This window comes from Toxotes jaculatrix, chromosome 7 (assembly GCF_017976425.1).
Source record: "Toxotes jaculatrix isolate fToxJac2 chromosome 7, fToxJac2.pri, whole genome shotgun sequence".
NCBI lineage: Eukaryota > Metazoa > Chordata > Actinopteri > Toxotidae > Toxotes > Toxotes jaculatrix.
Genome location: NC_054400.1, coordinates 5,508,112 through 5,531,081, shown reverse-complemented (window position 1 = coordinate 5,531,081; position 22,970 = coordinate 5,508,112). Strand labels below are relative to the sequence as shown.

At 30.0% G+C, this 22,970-nt stretch overlaps 1 protein-coding gene across 1 annotated transcript in view; it reads left to right on the top strand.

The window, feature by feature from the left end:
* Positions 1-22,970, top strand: part of col27a1b (collagen, type XXVII, alpha 1b) — an 82,717-nt gene that overhangs the window by 53,212 nt on the left and 6,535 nt on the right. Inside the window, exons 57-60 of the mRNA XM_041042738.1 lie at positions 2-67; positions 233-401; positions 501-610; positions 1,683-1,901. Coding sequence (XP_040898672.1) covers positions 2-67; positions 233-401; positions 501-610; positions 1,683-1,901 — 564 coding nt within the window. The remainder of the gene's footprint in view (position 1; positions 68-232; positions 402-500; positions 611-1,682; positions 1,902-22,970) is intronic.

Below are 22,970 nucleotides of genomic sequence, written 5' to 3'. Positions count from 1 at the left end.
GAGAAATGAGGCTCTAGGTGCTGCCTTTCAAGTCATCATTGATTCCCATGCGACACTGAGACAAGAGGTCAGTTTTGAGGGAAACAATACAATACTCACAACAATACTTATAAAGAGTCACTGTTGCAGTGGCAGAAGCACAGAATATGAGAGCAAATTTGTAACAGGATCAAAAGTTAGTATAGGACAATGATATAATTTAAAAAAGTCATAATGTTTATGTCCAAAGCAGAATTATCAGAGCATGGACCTGCCCATGTTAGACCAGGGGACAGAGATTTTCAAGACCTTGCAGCATCTCAGCACTCTGATCCAGAGTTTAAAGAATCCGCTGGGAACCCATGACAATCCTGCCAGAATCTGCAGAGATCTCTACAACTGTGAACACAGGATGTACGATGGTGAGGAGACATTTACGCTGCTCCATCATTTCTGTGCACATATTCACAGTGTTTTGAATGATAGAAGCCGTTTCCTCCTGTGCTGCTCCTCTTTGATAGGCACTTACTGGATCGACCCAAACCTCGGCTGCGCAGCTGATACAATTGAGGTGATGTGCAACTTCACTGCTGGAGGACAAACTTGCCTGAAACCGGTCACAGTATCCAAGGTGAGGATTACCTCTGTATTTAGCCAGCTGCACTCAGCTAGACAAAACACCCTATAAAATCCAAACACATATCACTCAGATAGAGACAAGATCACTTCAGGAGAATACTGTGCAGACAGTGGGATGAATATCAAATCCATGACTGCTTGTGTCCTTGTGGAGAATGTTTTCCTTGTGTTGTCAAAGACAGAATTTCTCAAGGAGCAGAGCAGCTTAGAGTTTAGGATGGGCTGTGTGTGTATAATGCCATTCATGTGATAAATAAAGGAGCACAGCTGTTCACTTTCTGGCTCTATACAAAAAACACTAGCACTATTTGGATGGATAATTCATGCAGTTAATCTTAAGGCGTCCCATTTAGCCTTTAGACTTAGCCAAGTCACCATCAAAGGCAACGCTTATTTGGCAAGTAAACCTGTATAATCTTAAACTGTCCTTCATCCTTTCATTCCTTTGTTTTGGAGATATATTTCAGCTCTACAATACAGCAAAAAAAAAAACAAAAAAAAAAAACACCATGGCCAGGCCCAATTCCTGCATTAACTGGAAATAAAATAATGGGGACAGATAATCACACTTAAAGGCACAATCTGTGATCCAGATGTAACTCATTCTAATTTAAATCAGAATTGCAGCCTGCAGTCAATTCCCAAATTGATTGTGCTCAAGTTCTTCTATAACAGAGATGAACGCTTGCCAACAGCTTAGTCCAGTTATTAATGTTTACATAAGGAATGTTTGTGAACAAACTTTGTCATTAAAACTGGCCTTTTTTCTACATTGCAATCATTTGAGAAACAAATTGTTTAATCTACCCAAATTTATTTAGTTATGTGTGTGAATATATGTCAAAATTTGTGGTCAAAACAATCGTGGAATCATATTGTGGCTATATGGAATCATATTGTGGTATAGATTTTGTAATTGGTGAAATGGGAACCATATAAACCCCTACTCTAAATTACATCCACAGTTATTCATGTAATTCTATCATTGTCAATTTACATCTTCCAGATTCTCACATTAAAAAATGAAATTAAAGTAACTTGATAAAAATCCAATTGCCTTCTAGTTGGAGACAGGAGTGGGTCGCATCCAGATGAACTTCATCCATCTTTTGAGCACTGAGGCTGTGCAGCACATCACCATTCACTGTCTCAACACATCTGTGTGGGCAGCAGGACCCTCCCTACAGCCTTCAACCCGGGCTGTGAGCTTCAAGGCCTGGTCCGGTGAGAAGATTCAAGCAGGAGACCTCCTGGAACCGCTCATACCCAGGGATGACTGCTGGGTATGCATGCACTGTTACTATTATAACATAAAAGTCAATGCGACACCTCAGTCCTTTAATTCAAAATGTATATATCCTTAGAAAAATGTTCAGTATTTTGTAAAATACTCTGCTTTATTTCTGAGAGTTTGATGAGAAGATCAATACCATTCTTATGTCTGTGTGTTGGATATGGAGCTGAAGCAGGGAGGCAATTAGCTTAGCATCGTACATATGGCAAGTATGATATGTACGAATGTACTTGCCTGTATGTATGTATGTCCCAAAAGGCAATTTGATGTAAGTATAAGGTCAGGAAAATAGATAGATAACAGTCAATATTTATTAAATTCAAGAGATACCCATAAAGGGTAACCTTCTTTTATACTACCACTGACTTTTACCACTTGACTTTTTTTGGCATATTTTGACGCCTTACGGCCAAATGACGCTTTTATGTCATTTTGAGCTCTTACTAAATTATGACTTTTTTTTGGCATATTTTGACTCCTTACCCCCCATGACGTGTTTTATGACATTTTGAGGTCTTACTAAAATATGACATTTTTTGCCATATTTTGACGCCTTATGGCCGTATGACGTGTTTTATGACATTTTGAGGCCTTACTATACTATGACCATTTTTATGACATTTTGAGGCTAAAAAAAATTTTGACTTTTTTTGGCCCATTTTGACGCCTTACTATACTATGAACATTTTTATGACATTTTAAGGTCAAAAAAAATGTTGACTTTTTTTGGCCGATTTTGACACCTTACTATACTATGACCATTTTTATGACATTTTGAGGTCAAAAAAAATTTTGACTTTTTTTGGCCGATTTTGACGCCTTACTATACTATGACGTTTTTTATGACATTTTGAGGTCAAAAATAAAGTTGACTTTTTTTGGCCGATTTTGACGCCTTACTATACTATGACCATTTTTATGACATTTTGAGGTTGAAAAAAAAAATTCACATTTTTTGGCCGATTTTGACGCCTTACTATACTATGACGCTTTTTATGACATTTTGAGGCAAAAAATTTTTGACTTTTTTTGGCCGATTTTCACACCTTACTATATGACCATTTTTATGACATTTTGAGGTAGGAAAAAAAATTGACTTTTTTTGGCCGATTTTGACGCCTTACTATACTATGACGTTTTTTATGACATTTTGAGGTCAAAAATTTTTTTGACTTTTTTTAGCCGATTTTGACGCCTTACTATACTATGACCATTTTTATGACATTTTGTGGTTGAAAAAAAAATTGACATTTTTTGGCCGATTTTGACGCCTTACTATACTATGACCATTTTCATGACATTTTGAGGCCAAAAAATTTTTTGACTTTTTTTGGCCGATTTTGATGCCTTACTATACTATGACGCTTTTTATGACATTTTGAGGTCAAAAATTTTTTTGATTTTTTTGGCCGATTTTGACGCCTTACTATACTATGACCATTTTTATGACATTTTGAGGTCAAAAAAAATTTTGACTTTTTTTGGCCGATTTTGACGCCTTACTATACTATGACGTTTTTTATGACATTTTGAGGTCAAAAAAATTTTTGACTTTTTTTGGCCCAAAAAAACGCCTTACTATACTATGACGTTTTTTTATGACATTTTGAGGTCAAAAAATTTTTTGACTTTTTTTGGCCGATTTTGACGCCTTACTATACTATGACGTTTTTTATGACATTTTGAGGTCAAAAAAATTTTTGACTTTTTTTGGCCCAAAAAAACGCCTTACTATACTATGACGTTTTTTATGACATTTTGAGGTCAAAAAATTTTTTGACTTTTTTTGGCCGATTTTGACGCCTTACCATACTATGACGTTTTTTATGACATTTTGAGGTCAAAAAATTTTTTGACTTTTTTTGGCCGATTTTGACGCCTTACTATACTATGACCATTTTTATGACATTTTGAGGTTGAAAAAAAATTCACATTTTTTGACCGATTTTGACGCCTTAGTATACTATGACGTTTTTTATGACATTTTGAGGTCAAAAAAAAATTTGAATTTTTTTGTCCGATTTTGACGCCTTACTATACTATGACCATTTTTATGACATTTTGAGGTCAAAAAAAATTTTGACTTTTTTTGGCCAATTTTGACACCTTACTATACTATGACGTTTTTTATGACATTTTGAGGTCAAAAAAATTTTTGAATTTTTTTGGCCGAAAAAAACGCCTTACTATACTATGCCGTTTTTTATGACATTTTGAGGTCAAAAAAAATTTTGACTTTTTTTGGCCGATTTTGACGCCTTACTATACTATGACCATTTTTATGACATTTTGAGGTTGAAAAATTTTTTGACTTTTTTTGGCCAATTTTGACACCTTAGTATACTATGACGTTTTTTATGACATTTTGAGGTCAAAAATTTTTTGGACTTTTCTTGACCCGTTTTAACACCTTACTATACTATGACCATTTTTATGACATTTTGAGGTTGAAAAAAAAATTCACATTTTTTGGCCGATTTTGACGCCTTAGTATACTATGACGTTTTTTATGACATTTTGAGGTCAAAAAAAATTTTGACTTTTTTTGGCCGATTTTGACGCCTTACTATACTATGACGTTTTTTATGACATTTTGAGGTCAAAAAATTTTTTGACTTTTTTTGGCCGATTTTGACGCCTTACTATACTATGACCATTTTTATGACATTTTGAGGTTGAAAAAAAATTCACATTTTTTGACCGATTTTGACGCCTTAGTATACTATGACGTTTTTTATGACATTTTGAGGTCAAAAAAAAATTTGAATTTTTTTGTCCGATTTTGACGCCTTACTATACTATGACCATTTTTATGACATTTTGAGGTCAAAAAAAATTTTGACTTTTTTTGGCCAATTTTGACACCTTACTATACTATGACGTTTTTTATGACATTTTGAGGTCAAAAAAATTTTTGAATTTTTTTGGCCGAAAAAAACGCCTTACTATACTATGCCGTTTTTTATGACATTTTGAGGTCAAAAAAATTTTTGACTTTTTTTGGCCGATTTTGACGCCTTACTATACTATGACCATTTTTATGACATTTTGAGGTTGAAAAATTTTTTGACTTTTTTTGGCCAATTTTGACACCTTAGTATACTATGACGTTTTTTATGACATTTTGAGGTCAAAAATTTTTTGGACTTTTCTTGACCCGTTTTAACACCTTACTATACTATGACCATTTTTATGACATTTTGAGGTTGAAAAAAAAATTCACATTTTTTGGCCGATTTTGACGCCTTAGTATACTATGACGTTTTTTATGACATTTTGAGGTCAAAAAAAATTTTGACTTTTTTTGGCCGATTTTGACGCCTTACTATACTATGACGTTTTTTATGACATTTTGAGGTCAAAAATAAAGTTGACTTTTTTTGGCCGATTTTGACGCCTTACTATACTATGACCATTTTTATGACATTTTGAGGTTGAAAAAAAAAATTCACATTTTTTGGCCGATTTTGACGCCTTACTATACTATGACGCTTTTTATGACATTTTGAGGCAAAAAATTTTTGACTTTTTTTGGCCGATTTTCACACCTTACTATATGACCATTTTTATGACATTTTGAGGTAGGAAAAAAAATTGACTTTTTTTGGCCGATTTTGACGCCTTACTATACTATGACGTTTTTTATGACATTTTGAGGTCAAAAATTTTTTTGACTTTTTTTAGCCGATTTTGACGCCTTACTATACTATGACCATTTTTATGACATTTTGTGGTTGAAAAAAAAATTGACATTTTTTGGCCGATTTTGACGCCTTACTATACTATGACCATTTTCATGACATTTTGAGGCCAAAAAATTTTTTGACTTTTTTTGGCCGATTTTGATGCCTTACTATACTATGACGCTTTTTATGACATTTTGAGGTCAAAATTTTTTTTGATTTTTTTGGCCGATTTTGACGCCTTACTATACTATGACGTTTTTTATGACATTTTGAGGTTGAAAAAAAAATTGACTTTTTTTGGCCGATTTTGACGCCTTACTATACTATGACCATTTTTATGACATTTTGAGGTCAAAAAAAATTTTGACTTTTTTTTGGCCAATTTTGACACCTTACTATACTATGACGTTTTTTATGACATTTTGAGGTCAAAAAAATTTTTGAATTTTTTTGGCCGAAAAAAACGCCTTACTATACTATGACGTTTTTTATGACATTTTGAGGTCAAAAAAAATTTTGACTTTTTTTGGCCGATTTTGACGCCTTACTATACTATGACCATTTTTATGACATTTTGAGGTTGAAAAAATTTTTGACTTTTTTTGGCCAATTTTGACACCTTAGTATACTATGACGTTTTTTATGACATTTTGAGGTCAAAAATTTTTTGGACTTTTTTTGACCCATTTTAACACCTTACTATACTATGACCATTTTTATGACATTTTGAGGTTGAAAAAAAAATTCACATTTTTTGGCCGATTTTGACGCCTTAGTATACTATGACGTTTTTTATGACATTTTGAGGTTGAAAAAAAAATTGACTTTTTTGGCCGATTTTGACGCCTTACTATACTATGACCATTTTTATGACATTTTGAGGTCAAAAAAAATTTTGACTTTTTTTGGCCAATTTTGACACCTTACTATACTATGACGTTTTTTATGACATTTTGAGGTCAAAAAAATTTTTGAATTTTTTTGGCCGAAAAAAACGCCTTACTATACTATGACGTTTTTTATGACATTTTGAGGTCAAAAATTTTTTTGACTTTTTTTGGCACATTTTCACACCTTACTATACTATGACCATTTTTATGACATTTTGAGGTCAAAAAAAATTTTGACTTTTTTTGGCCAATTTTGACGCCTCTTACTATACTATGACCATTTTTATGACATTTTGAGGTCAAAAAAAAATTTGACTTTTTTTGGCCGATTTTGACGCCTTACTATACTATGACGTTTTTTATGACATTTTAAGGTCAAAAAAAATTTTGACTTTTTTTGGCCGATTTTGACGCCTTACTATACTATGACCATTTTTATGACATTTTGAGGTCAAAAAAATTTTTGACTTTTTTTGGCCGATTTTGACACCTTACTATACTATGACCATTTTTATGACATTTTGGGTTTGAAAAAAAAATTCACATTTTTTGGCCGATTTTGACGCCTTACTATACTATGACCATTTGTATGACATTTTGAGGTTGAAAAAAAAATTTGAATTTTTTGGCCGATTTTGACGCCTTAGTATACTATGACGTTTTTTATGACATTTTGAGGTCAAAAAAAAATTTGAATTTTTTTGGCCGATTTTGACGCCTTACTATACTATGACGTTTTTTATGACATTTTGAGGTCAAAAAAAAATTTGAATTTTTTTGGCCGATTTTGACGCCTTACTATACTATGACATTTTTTATGACATTTTGAGGTCAAAAATTTTTTTGACTTTTTTTGACCCATTTTAACACCTTACTATACTATGACCATTTTTATGACATTTTGAGGTTGAAAAAAAAATTTGAATTTTTTGGCCGATTTTGACGCCTTAGTATACTATGACGTTTTTTATGACATTTTGAGGTCAAAAAAAATTTTGAATTTTTTTGGCCGATTTTGACGCCTTAGTATACTATGACGTTTTTTATGACATTTTGAGGTTGAAAAAAAAATTCACATTTTTTGGCCGATTTTGACGGCTTACTATACTATGACGTTTTTTATGACATTTTGAGGTCAAAAAAAAATTTGAATTTTTTTGGCCGATTTTGACGCCTTACTATACTATGACGTTTTTTATGACATTTTGAGGTCAAAAAAAAATTTGAATTTTTTGGTCGATTTTGACGCCTTAGTATACTATGACGTTTTTTATGACATTTTGAGGTTAAAAAAAAATTTTGAATTTTTTTGGCCGATTTTGACGCCTTACTATACTATGACGTTTTTTATGACATTTTGAGGTTGAAAAAAAAATTGACTTTTTTTGGCCGATTTTGACGCCTTACTATACTATGACGTTTTTTATGACATTTTGAGGTCAAAAAAATTTTTGACTTTTTTTGGCCGATTTTGACGCCTTACTATACTATGACGTTTTTTATGACATTTTGAGGTCAAAAAAATTTTTGACTTTTTTTGGCCCATTTTGACACCTTACTATACTATGACGCTTTTTATGACATTTTGAGGTTGAAAAAAAAAATTGACTTTTTTTTGCCGATTTTGACGCCTTACTATACTATGACGTTTTTTATGACATTTTGAGGTCAAAAATTTTTCTGACTTTTTTTGACCGATTTTAACACCTTACTATACTATGACCATTTTTATGACATTTTGAGGTTGAAAAAAAAATTCACATTTTTTTTGCCGATTTTGACGCCTTAGTATACTATGACGTTTTTTATGACATTTTGAGGTAAAAAAAAAATTGGAATTTTTTTGACCCATTTTGACGCCTTACTATACTATGACGTTTTTTATGACATTTTGAGGTCAAAAAAAATTTTGACTTTTTTTGGCCGATTTTGACACCTTACTATACTATGACCATTTTTATGACATTTTGAGTTTGAAAAAAAAATTCACATTTTTTGGCCGATTTTGACGCCTTACTATACTATGACCATTTTTATGACATTTTGAGGTTAAAAAAAAATTCACATTTTTTGGCCGATTTTGACGCCTTACTATACTATGACCATTTTTATGACATTTTGAGATTAAAAAAAAAATTCACATTTTTTGGCAGATTTTGACGCCTTACTATACTATGACCATTTTTATGACATTTTGAGGTCAAAAAAATTTTTGACTTTTTTTGGCCGATTTTGACACCTTACTATACTATGACCATTTTTATGACATTTTGAGGTCAAAAATTTTTTTGACTTTTTTTGACCCATTTTGACACCTTACTATACTATGACGTTTTTTATGACATTTTGAGGTTGAAAAAAAAATTGACTTTTTTTGACCGATTTTGACGCCTTAGTATACTATGACGTTTTTTATGACATTTTGGGTTTGAAAAAAAAATTCACATTTTTTGGCCGATTTTGACGCCTTACTATACTATGACCATTTGTATGACATTTTGAGGTTGAAAAAAAAATTTGAATTTTTTGGCCGATTTTGACGCCTTAGTATACTATGACGTTTTTTATGACATTTTGAGGTCAAAAAAATTTTTGACTTTTTTTGGCCGATTTTGACACCTTACTATACTATGACCATTTTTATGACATTTTGGGTTTGAAAAAAAAATTCACATTTTTTGGCCGATTTTGACGCCTTACTATACTATGACCATTTGTATGACATTTTGAGGTTGAAAAAAAAATTTGAATTTTTTGGCCGATTTTGACGCCTTAGTATACTATGACGTTTTTTATGACATTTTGAGGTCAAAAAAAAATTTGAATTTTTTTGGCCGATTTTGACGCCTTACTATACTATGACGTTTTTTATGACATTTTGAGGTCAAAAAAAAATTTGAATTTTTTTGGCCGATTTTGACGCCTTACTATACTATGACATTTTTTATGACATTTTGAGGTCAAAAATTTTTTTGACTTTTTTTGACCCATTTTAACACCTTACTATACTATGACCATTTTTATGACATTTTGAGGTTGAAAAAAAAATTTGAATTTTTTGGCCGATTTTGACGCCTTAGTATACTATGACGTTTTTTATGACATTTTGAGGTCAAAAAAAATTTTGAATTTTTTTGGCCGATTTTGACGCCTTAGTATACTATGACGTTTTTTATGACATTTTGAGGTTGAAAAAAAAATTCACATTTTTTGGCCGATTTTGACGGCTTACTATACTATGACGTTTTTTATGACATTTTGAGGTCAAAAAAAAATTTGAATTTTTTTGGCCGATTTTGACGCCTTACTATACTATGACGTTTTTTATGACATTTTGAGGTCAAAAAAAAATTTGAATTTTTTGGCCGATTTTGACACCTTAGTATACTATGACGTTTTTTATGACATTTTGAGGTCAAAAAAAATTTTGAATTTTTTTGGCCGATTTTGACGCCTTACTATACTATGACGTTTTTTATGACATTTTGAGGTTGAAAAAAAAATTTACTTTTTTTGGCCGATTTTGACGCCTTACTATACTATGACGTTTTTTATGACATTTTGAGGTCAAAAAAATTTTTGACTTTTTTTGGCCGATTTTGACGCCTTACTATACTATGACGTTTTTTATGACATTTTGAGGTCAAAAAAATTTTTGACTTTTTTTGGCCCATTTTGACACCTTACTATACTATGACGCTTTTTATGACATTTTGAGGTTGAAAAAAAAAATTGACTTTTTTTTGCCGATTTTGACGCCTTACTATACTATGACGTTTTTTATGACATTTTGAGGTCAAAAATTTTTCTGACTTTTTTTGACCGATTTTAACACCTTACTATACTATGACCATTTTTATGACATTTTGAGGTTGAAAAAAAAATTCACATTTTTTTGGCCGATTTTGACGCCTTAGTATACTATGACGTTTTTTATGACATTTTGAGGTAAAAAAAAAATTGGAATTTTTTTGACCCATTTTGACGCCTTACTATACTATGACGTTTTTTATGACATTTTGAGGTCAAAAAAAATTTTGACTTTTTTTGGCCGATTTTGACACCTTACTATACTATGACCATTTTTATGACATTTTGAGTTTGAAAAAAAAATTCACATTTTTTGGCCGATTTTGACGCCTTACTATACTATGACCATTTTTATGACATTTTGAGGTTAAAAAAAAATTCACATTTTTTGGCCGATTTTGACGCCTTACTATACTATGACCATTTTTATGACATTTTGAGATTAAAAAAAAAATTCACATTTTTTGGCCGATTTTGACGCCTTACTATACTATGACCATTTTTATGACATTTTGAGGTCAAAAAAATTTTTGACTTTTTTTGGCCGATTTTGACACCTTACTATACTATGACCATTTTTATGACATTTTGGGTTTGAAAAAAAAATTCACATTTTTTGGCCGATTTTGACGCCTTACTATACTATGACCATTTGTATGACATTTTGAGGTTGAAAAAAAAATTTGAATTTTTTGGCCGATTTTGACGCCTTAGTATACTATGACGTTTTTTATGACATTTTGAGGTCAAAAAAAAATTTGAATTTTTTTGGCCGATTTTGACGCCTTACTATACTATGACGTTTTTTATGACATTTTGAGGTCAAAAAAAAATTTGAATTTTTTTGGCCGATTTTGACGCCTTACTATACTATGACATTTTTTATGACATTTTGAGGTCAAAAATTTTTTTGACTTTTTTTGACCCATTTTAACACCTTACTATACTATGACCATTTTTATGACATTTTGAGGTTGAAAAAAAAATTTGAATTTTTTGGCCGATTTTGACGCCTTAGTATACTATGACGTTTTTTATGACATTTTGAGGTCAAAAAAAATTTTGAATTTTTTTGGCCGATTTTGACGCCTTACTATACTATGACGCTTTTTATGACATTTTGAGGTTGAAAAAAAAAATTGACTTTTTTTTGCCGATTTTGACGCCTTACTATACTATGACCATTTTTATGACATTTTGAGGTTGAAAAAAAAATTCAAATTTTTTTGGCCGATTTTGACGCCTTAGTATACTATGACGTTTTTTATGACATTTTGAGGTCAAAAAAAAATTGGAATTTTTTTGACCCATTTTGACACCTTACTATACTATGACGTTTTTTATGACATTTTGAGGTTGAAAAAAAAATTGACTTTTTTGGCCAATTTTGACACCTTACTATACTATGACGTTTTTTATGACATTTTGAGGTCAAAAATTTTTTTGACTTTTTTTGACCCATTTTTACACCTTACTATACTATGACCATTTTTATGACATTTTGAGGTTGAAAAAAAAATTCACATTTTTTGGCCGATTTTGACGCCTTAGTATACTATGACGTTTTTTATGACATTTTGAGGTTGAAAAAAATTTTGACTTTTTTTGGCCAATTTTGACACCTTACTATACTATGACGTTTTTTATGACATTTTGAGGTCAAAAAATTTCTTTGACTTTTTTTGACCCATTTTAACACCTTACTATACTATGACCATTTTTATGACATTTTGAGGTTGAAAAAAAAATTCACATTTTTTTGCCGATTTTGACGCCTTAGTATACTATGACGTTTTTTATGACATTTTGAGGTCAAAAAAAATTTGAATTTTTTTGTCCGATTTTGACGCCTTACTATACTATGACGTTTTTTATGACATTTTGAGGTCAAAAAAATTTTTGAATTTTTTTGGCACATTTTAACACCTTTCTATACTATGACGTTTTTTATGACATTTTGAGGTTGAAAAAAAAATTTGAATTTTTTGGTCGATTTTGACGCCTTGGTATACTATGACGTTTTTTATGACATTTTGAGGTCAAAAAAATTTTGAATTTTTTTGGCCGATTTTGACGCCTTAGTATACTATGACGTTTTTTATGACATTTTGAGGTTGAAAAAAAAATTGACTTTTTTTGGCCGATTTTGACGCCTTAGTATACTATGACGTTTTTTATGACATTTTGAGGTCAAAAATAATTTTGAATTTTTTTGGCCGATTTTGACGCCTTACTATACTATGACGTTTTTTATGACATTTTGAGGTTGAAAAAAAAATTGACTTTTTTTGGCCGATTTTGACGCCTTACTATACTATGACATTTTTTATGACATTTTGAGGTCAAAAATTTTTTTGACTTTTTTTGGCACATTTTCACACCTTACTATACTATGACCATTTTTATGACATTTTGAGTTTGAAAAAAAAAATCACATTTTTTGGCCGATTTTGACGCCTTACTATACTATGACCATTTTTATGACATTTTGAGGTTAAAAAAAAAATTCACATTTTTTGGCCGATTTTGACGCCTTACTATACTATGACCATTTTTATGACATTTTGAGGTTAAAAAAAAAATTCACATTTTTTGGCCGATTTTGACGCCTTACTATACTATGACCATTTTTATGACATTTTGAGGTCAAAAAAATTTTTGACTTTTTTTGGCACATTTTCACACCTTACTATACTATGACGCTTTTTATGACATTTTGAGGTTGAAAAAAAAAATTGACTTTTTTTTTGCCGATTTTGACGCCTTAGTATACTATGACGTTTTTTATGACATTTTGAGGTCAAAAAAAAATTGGAATTTTTTTGACCCATTTTGACGCCTTACTATACTATGACGTTTTTTATGACATTTTGAGGTCAAAAAAATTTTTGACTTTTTTTGGCCGATTTTGACACCTTACTATACTAGGACCATTTTTTATGACATTTTGGGTTTGAAAAAAAAATTCACATTTTTTGGCCGATTTTGACGCCTTACTATACTATGACGTTTTTTATGACATTTTGAGGTCAAAAAAAAATTTGAATTTTTTTGGCCGATTTTGACGCCTTACTATACTATGACATTTTTTATGACATTTTGAGGTCAAAAATTTTTTTGACTTTTTTTGACCCATTTTAACACCTTACTATACTATGACCATTTTTATGACATTTTGAGGTTGAAAAAAAAATTTGAATTTTTTGGCCGATTTTGACGCCTTAGTATACTATGACGTTTTTTATGACATTTTGAGGTCAAAAAAAATTTTGAATTTTTTTGGCCGATTTTGACGCCTTAGTATACTATGACGTTTTTTATGACATTTTGAGGTTGAAAAAAAAATTCACATTTTTTGGCCGATTTTGACGGCTTACTATACTATGACGTTTTTTATGACATTTTGAGGTCAAAAAAAAATTTGAATTTTTTTGGCCGATTTTGACGCCTTACTATACTATGACGTTTTTTATGACATTTTGAGGTCAAAAAAAAATTTGAATTTTTTTGGCCGATTTTGACGCCTTACTATACTATGACATTTTTTATGACATTTTGAGGTCAAAAATTTTTTTGACTTTTTTTGACCCATTTTAACACCTTACTATACTATGACCATTTTTATGACATTTTGAGGTTGAAAAAAAAATTTGAATTTTTTGGCCGATTTTGACGCCTTAGTATACTATGACGTTTTTTATGACATTTTGAGGTCAAAAAAAATTTTGAATTTTTTTGGCCGATTTTGACGCCTTACTATACTATGACGTTTTTTATGACATTTTGAGGTTGAAAAAAAAATTGACTTTTTTTGGCCGATTTTGACGCCTTACTATACTATGACGTTTTTTATGACATTTTGAGGTCAAAAAAAATTTTGACTTTTTTTGGCCAATTTTGACGCCTTACTATACTATGACGTTTTTTATGACATTTTGAGGTCAAAAAAATTTTTGACTTTTTTTGGCCCATTTTGACACCTTATTATACTATGACGCTTTTTATGACATTTTGAGGTTGAAAAAAAAAATTGACTTTTTTTTGCCGATTTTGACGCCTTACTATACTATGACCATTTTTATGACATTTTGAGGTTGAAAAAAAAATTCACATTTTTTTGGCCGATTTTGACGCCTTAGTATACTATGACGTTTTTTATGACATTTTGAGGTCAAAAAAAATTTGAATTTTTTTGTCCGATTTTGACGCCTTACTATACTATGACGTTTTTTATGACATTTTGAGGTCAAAAAAATTTTTGAATTTTTTTGGCACATTTTCACACCTTACTATACTATGACCATTTTTATGACATTTTGAGGTAAAAAAAAATTTTGACTTTTTTTGGCCAATTTTGACGCCTCTTACTATACTATGACCATTTTTATGACATTTTGAGGTCAAAAAAAAATTTGACTTTTTTTGGCAGATTTTGACGCCTTACTATACTATGACGTTTTTTATGACATTTTGAGGTAAAAAAAAATTTTGACTTTTTTTGGCCGATTTTGACGCCTTACTATACTATGACGTTTTTTATGACATTTTGAGGTTGAAAAAAAAATTCACATTTTTTGGCCGATTTTGACGCCTTACTATACTATGACCATTTTTATGACATTTTGAGGTTAAAAAAAAAATTCACATTTTTTGGCCGATTTTGACGCCTTACTATACTATGACCATTTTTATGACATTTTGAGGTCAAAAAAAATTTTGACTTTTTTTGACCCATTTTAACACCTTTCTATACTATGACCATTTTTATGACATTTTGAGGTTGAAAAAAAAATTTGAATTTTTTGGTCGATTTTGACGCCTTGGTATACTATGACGTTTTTTATGACATTTTGAGGTCAAAAAAATTTTGAATTTTTTTGGCCCATTTTGACGCCTTAGTATACTATGACGTTTTTTATGACATTTTGAGGTTGAAAAAAAAATTGACTTTTTTTGGCCGATTTTGACGCCTTAGTATACTATGACGTTTTTTATGACATTTTGAGGTCAAAAATAATTTTGAATTTTTTTGGCCGATTTTGACGCCTTACTATACTATGACGTTTTTTATGACATTTTGAGGTTGAAAAAAAAATTGACTTTTTTTGGCCGATTTTGACGCCTTACTATACTATGACGTTTTTTATGACATTTTGAGGTTGAAAAAAAAATTCACATTTTTTGGCCGATTTTGACGCCTATGACCATTTTTATGACATTTTGAGGTTAAAAAAAAAATTCACATTTTTTGGCCGATTTTGATGCCTTACTATACTATGACCATTTTTATGACATTTTGAGGTCAAAAAAAATTTTGACTTTTTTTGACCCATTTTAACACCTTACTATACTATGACGTTTTTTATGACATTTTGAGGTCAAAAATTTTTTTGACTTTTTTTGGCACATTTTCACACCTTACTATACTATGACGTTTTTTATGACATTTTGAGGTCAAAAAAAATTTTGACTTTTTTTGGCCGATTTTGACACCTTACTATACTATGACCATTTTTATGACATTTTGAGTTTGAAAAAAAAAATCACAATTTTTTGGCCGATTTTGACGCCTTACTATACTATGACCATTTTTATGACATTTTGAGGTTAAAAAAAAAATTCACATTTTTTGGCCGATTTTGACGCCTTACTATACTATGACCATTTTTATGACATTTTGAGGTTAAAAAAAAAATTCACATTTTTTGGCCGATTTTGACGCCTTACTATACTATGACCATTTTTATGACATTTTGAGGTCAAAAAAATTTTTGACTTTTTTTGGCACATTTTCACACCTTACTATACTATGACCATTTTTATGACATTTTGAGGTTAAAAAAAAAATTCACATTTTTTGGCCGATTTTGACGCCTTACTATACTATGACCATTTTTATGACATTTTGAGGTCAAAAAAATTTTTGACTTTTTTTGGCACATTTTCACACCTTACTGTACTATGACCATTTTTATGACATTTTGAGGTTAAAAAAAAATTCACATTTTTTGGCCGATTTTGACGCCTTACTATACTATGACCATTTTTATGACATTTTGAGGTTAAAAAAAAAATTCACATTTTTTGGCCGATTTTGACGCCTTACTATACTATGACCATTTTTATGACATTTTGGGTTTGAAAAAAAAATTCACATTTTTTGGCCGATTTTGACGCCTTACTATACTATGACCATTTGTATGACATTTTGAGGTTGAAAAAAAAATTTGAATTTTTTGGCCGATTTTGACGCCTTAGTATACTATGACGTTTTTTATGACATTTTGAGGTCAAAAAAAAATTTGAATTTTTTTGGCCGATTTTGACGCCTTACTATACTATGACGTTTTTTATGACATTTTGAGGTCAAAAAAAAATTTGAATTTTTTTGGCCGATTTTGACGCCTTACTATACTATGACATTTTTTATGACATTTTGAGGTCAAAAATTTTTTTGACTTTTTTTGACCCATTTTAACACCTTACTATACTATGACCATTTTTATGACATTTTGAGGTTGAAAAAAAAATTTGAATTTTTTGGCCGATTTTGACGCCTTAGTATACTATGACGTTTTTTATGACATTTTGAGGTCAAAAAAAATTTTGAATTTTTTTGGCCGATTTTGACGCCTTACTATACTATGACGTTTTTTATGACATTTTGAGGTTGAAAAAAAAATTGACTTTTTTTGGCCCATTTTGACGCCTTACTATACTATGACGCTTTTTATGACATTTTGAGGTTGAAAAAAAAAATTGACTTTTTTTTGCCGATTTTGACGCCTTACTATACTATGACGTTTTTTATGACATTTTGAGGTCAAAAATTTTTCTGACTTTTTTTGACCCATTTTAACACCTTACTATACTATGACCATTTTTATGACATTTTGAGGTCAAAAAAATTTTTGACTTTTTTTGGCCCATTTTGACACCTTACTATACTATGACGCTTTTTATGACATTTTGAGGTTGAAAAAAAAAATTGACTTTTTTTTGCCGATTTTGACGCCTTACTATACTATGACGTTTTTTATGACATTTTGAGGTCAAAAATTTTTTTGACTTTTTTTGGCACATTTTCACACCTTACTATACTATGACCATTTTTATGACATTTTGAGTTTGAAAAAAAAAATCACATTTTTTGGCCGATTTTGACGCCTTACTATACTATGACCATTTTTATGACATTTTGAGGTTAAAAAAAAAATTCACATTTTTTGGCCGATTTTGACGCCTTACTATACTATGACCATTTTTATGACATTTTGAGGTTAAAAAAAAAATTCACATTTTTTGGCCGATTTTGACGCCTTACTATACTATGACCATTTTTATGACATTTTGAGGTCAAAAAAATTTTTGACTTTTTTTGGCACATTTTCACACCTTACTATACTATGACGCTTTTTATGACATTTTGAGGTTGAAAAAAAAAATTGACTTTTTTTTTGCCGATTTTGACGCCTTAGTATACTATGACGTTTTTTATGACATTTTGAGGTCAAAAAAAAATTGGAATTTTTTTGACCCATTTTGACGCCTTACTATACTATGACGTTTTTTATGACATTTTGAGGTCAAAAAAATTTTTGACTTTTTTTGGCCGATTTTGACACCTTACTATACTAGGACCATTTTTATGACATTTTGGGTTTGAAAAAAAAATTCACATTTTTTGGCCGATTTTGACGCCTTACTATACTATGACGTTTTTTATGACATTTTGAGGTCAAAAAAAAATTTGAATTTTTTTGGCCGATTTTGACGCCTTACTATACTATGACATTTTTTATGACATTTTGAGGTCAAAAATTTTTTTGACTTTTTTTGACCCATTTTAACACCTTACTATACTATGACCATTTTTATGACATTTTGAGGTTGAAAAAAAAATTTGAATTTTTTGGCCGATTTTGACGCCTTAGTATACTATGACGTTTTTTATGACATTTTGAGGTCAAAAAAAATTTTGAATTTTTTTGGCCGATTTTGACGCCTTAGTATACTATGACGTTTTTTATGACATTTTGAGGTTGAAAAAAAAATTCACATTTTTTGGCCGATTTTGACGGCTTACTATACTATGACGTTTTTTATGACATTTTGAGGTCAAAAAAAAATTTGAATTTTTTTGGCCGATTTTGACGCCTTACTATACTATGACGTTTTTTATGACATTTTGAGGTCAAAAAAAAATTTGAATTTTTTTGGCCGATTTTGACGCCTTACTATACTATGACATTTTTTATGACATTTTGAGGTCAAAAATTTTTTTGACTTTTTTTGACCCATTTTAACACCTTACTATACTATGACCATTTTTATGACATTTTGAGGTTGAAAAAAAAATTTGAATTTTTTGGCCGATTTTGACGCCTTAGTATACTATGACGTTTTTTATGACATTTTGAGGTCAAAAAAAATTTTGAATTTTTTTGGCCGATTTTGACGCCTTACTATACTATGACGTTTTTTATGACATTTTGAGGTTGAAAAAAAAATTGACTTTTTTTGGCCGATTTTGACGCCTTACTATACTATGACGTTTTTTATGACATTTTGAGGTCAAAAAAAATTTTGACTTTTTTTGGCCAATTTTGACGCCTTACTATACTATGACGTTTTTTATGACATTTTGAGGTCAAAAAAATTTTTGACTTTTTTTGGCCCATTTTGACACCTTATTATACTATGACGCTTTTTATGACATTTTGAGGTTGAAAAAAAAAATTGACTTTTTTTTGCCGATTTTGACGCCTTACTATACTATGACCATTTTTATGACATTTTGAGGTTGAAAAAAAAATTCACATTTTTTTGGCCGATTTTGACGCCTTAGTATACTATGACGTTTTTTATGACATTTTGAGGTCAAAAAAAATTTGAATTTTTTTGTCCGATTTTGACGCCTTACTATACTATGACGTTTTTTATGACATTTTGAGGTCAAAAAATTTTTTGAATTTTTTTGGCACATTTTCACACCTTACTATACTATGACCATTTTTATGACATTTTGAGGTAAAAAAATTTTTTGACTTTTTTTGGCCAATTTTGACGCCTCTTACTATACTATGACCATTTTTATGACATTTTGAGGTCAAAAAAAAATTTGACTTTTTTTGGCAGATTTTGACGCCTTACTATACTATGACGTTTTTTATGACATTTTGAGGTAAAAAAAAATTTTGACTTTTTTTGGCCGATTTTGACGCCTTACTATACTATGACGTTTTTTATGACATTTTGAGGTTGAAAAAAAAATTCACATTTTTTGGCCGATTTTGACGCCTTACTATACTATGACCATTTTTATGACATTTTGAGGTTAAAAAAAAAATTCACATTTTTTGGCCGATTTTGTCGCCTTACTATACTATGACCATTTTTATGACATTTTGAGGTCAAAAAAAATTTTGACTTTTTTTGACCCATTTTAACACCTTTCTATACTATGACCATTTTTATGACATTTTGAGGTTGAAAAAAAAATTTGAATTTTTTGGTCGATTTTGACGCCTTGGTATACTATGACGTTTTTTATGACATTTTGAGGTCAAAAAAATTTTGAATTTTTTTGGCCCATTTTGACGCCTTAGTATACTATGACGTTTTTTATGACATTTTGAGGTTGAAAAAAAAATTGACTTTTTTTGGCCGATTTTGACGCCTTAGTATACTATGACGTTTTTTATGACATTTTGAGGTCAAAAATAATTTTGAATTTTTTTGGCCGATTTTGACGCCTTACTATACTATGACGTTTTTTATGACATTTTGAGGTTGAAAAAAAAATTGACTTTTTTTGGCCGATTTTGACGCCTTACTATACTATGACGTTTTTTATGACATTTTGAGGTTGAAAAAAAAATTCACATTTTTTGGCCGATTTTGACGCCTTACTATACTATGACCATTTTTATGACATTTTGAGGTTAAAAAAAAAATTCACATTTTTTGGCCGATTTTGACGCCTTACTATACTATGACCATTTTTATGACATTTTGAGGTCAAAAAAAATTTTGACTTTTTTTGACCCATTTTAACACCTTTCTATACTATGACCATTTTTATGACATTTTGAGGTTGAAAAAAAAATTTGAATTTTTTGGTCGATTTTGACGCCTTGGTATACTATGACGTTTTTTATGACATTTTGAGGTCAAAAAAATTTTGAATTTTTTTGGCCCATTTTGACGCCTTAGTATACTATGACGTTTTTTATGACATTTTGAGGTTGAAAAAAAAATTGACTTTTTTTGGCCGATTTTGACGCCTTAGTATACTATGACGTTTTTTATGACATTTTGAGGTCAAAAATAATTTTGAATTTTTTTGGCCGATTTTGACGCCTTACTATACTATGACGTTTTTTATGACATTTTGAGGTTGAAAAAAAAATTGACTTTTTTTGGCCGATTTTGACGCCTTACTATACTATGACATTTTTTATGACATTTTGAGGTCAAAAAAATTTTTGACTTTTTTTGGCCAATTTTGACACCTTACTATACTATGACGTTTTTTATGACATTTTGAGGTCAAAAATTTTTTTGACTTTTTTTGGCACATTTTCACACCTTACTATACTATTACGTTTTTTATGACATTTTGAGGTCAAAAAAAATTTTGACTTTTTTTGGCCGATTTTGACACCTTACTATACTATGACCATTTTTATGACATTTTGAGTTTGAAAAAAAAAATCACATTTTTTGGCCGATTTTGACGCCTTACTATACTATGACCATTTTTATGACATTTTGAGGTTAAAAAAAAAATTCACATTTTTTGGCCGATTTTGACGCCTTACTATACTATGACCATTTTTATGACATTTTGAGGTCAAAAAAATTTTTGACTTTTTTTGGCACATTTTCACACCTTACTATACTATGACCATTTTTATGACATTTTGAGGTTAAAAAAAAAATTCACATTTTTTGGCCGATTTTGACGCCTTACTATACTATGACCATTTTTATGACATTTTGAGGTCAAAAAAATTTTTGACTTTTTTTGGCACATTTTCACACCTTACTGTACTATGACCATTTTTATGACATTTTGAGGTTAAAAAAAAATTCACATTTTTTGGCCGATTTTGACGCCTTACTATACTATGACCATTTTTATGACATTTTGAGGTTAAAAAAAAAATTCACATTTTTTGGCCGATTTTGACGCCTTACTATACTATGACCATTTTTATGACATTTTGGGTTTGAAAAAAAAATTCACATTTTTTGGCCGATTTTGACGCCTTACTATACTATGACCATTTGTATGACATTTTGAGGTTGAAAAAAAAATTTGAATTTTTTGGCCGATTTTGACGCCTTAGTATACTATGACGTTTTTTATGACATTTTGAGGTCAAAAAAAAATTTGAATTTTTTTGGCCGATTTTGACGCCTTACTATACTATGACGTTTTTTATGACATTTTGAGGTCAAAAAAAAATTTGAATTTTTTTGGCCGATTTTGACGCCTTACTATACTATGACATTTTTTATGACATTTTGAGGTCAAAAATTTTTTTGACTTTTTTTGACCCATTTTAACACCTTACTATACTATGACCATTTTTATGACATTTTGAGGTTGAAAAAAAAATTTGAATTTTTTGGCCGATTTTGACGCCTTAGTATACTATGACGTTTTTTATGACATTTTGAGGTCAAAAAAAATTTTGAATTTTTTTGGCCGATTTTGACGCCTTACTATACTATGACGTTTTTTATGACATTTTGAGGTTGAAAAAAAAATTGACTTTTTTTGGCCCATTTTGACGCCTTACTATACTATGACGCTTTTTATGACATTTTGAGGTTGAAAAAAAAAATTGACTTTTTTTTGCCGATTTTGACGCCTTACTATACTATGACGTTTTTTATGACATTTTGAGGTCAAAAATTTTTCTGACTTTTTTTGACCCATTTTAACACCTTACTATACTATGACCATTTTTATGACATTTTGAGGTCAAAAAAATTTTTGACTTTTTTTGGCCCATTTTGACACCTTACTATACTATGACGCTTTTTATGACATTTTGAGGTTGAAAAAAAAAATTGACTTTTTTTTGCCGATTTTGACGCCTTACTATACTATGACGTTTTTTATGACATTTTGAGGTCAAAAATTTTTCTGACTTTTTTTGACCCATTTTAACACCTTACTATACTATGACCATTTTTATGACATTTTGAGGTTGAAAAAAAAATTCACATTTTTTTGGCCGATTTTGACGCCTTAGTATACTATGACGTTTTTTATGACATTTTGAGGTCAAAAAAAATTTTGAATTTTTTTGGCCGATTTTGACGCCTTAGTATACTATGACGTTTTTTATGACATTTTGAGGTTGAAAAAAAAATTCACATTTTTTGGCCGATTTTGACGGCTTACTATACTATGACGTTTTTTATGACATTTTGAGGTAAAAAAAAATTTGAATTTTTTTGGCCGATTTTGACGCCTTACTATACTATGACGTTTTTTATGACATTTTGAGGTCAAAAAAAAATTTGAATTTTTTGGCCGATTTTGACACCTTAGTATACTATGACGTTTTTTATGACATTTTGAGGTCAAAAAAAATTTTGAATTTTTTTGGCCGATTTTGACGCCTTACTATACTATGACGTTTTTTATGACAT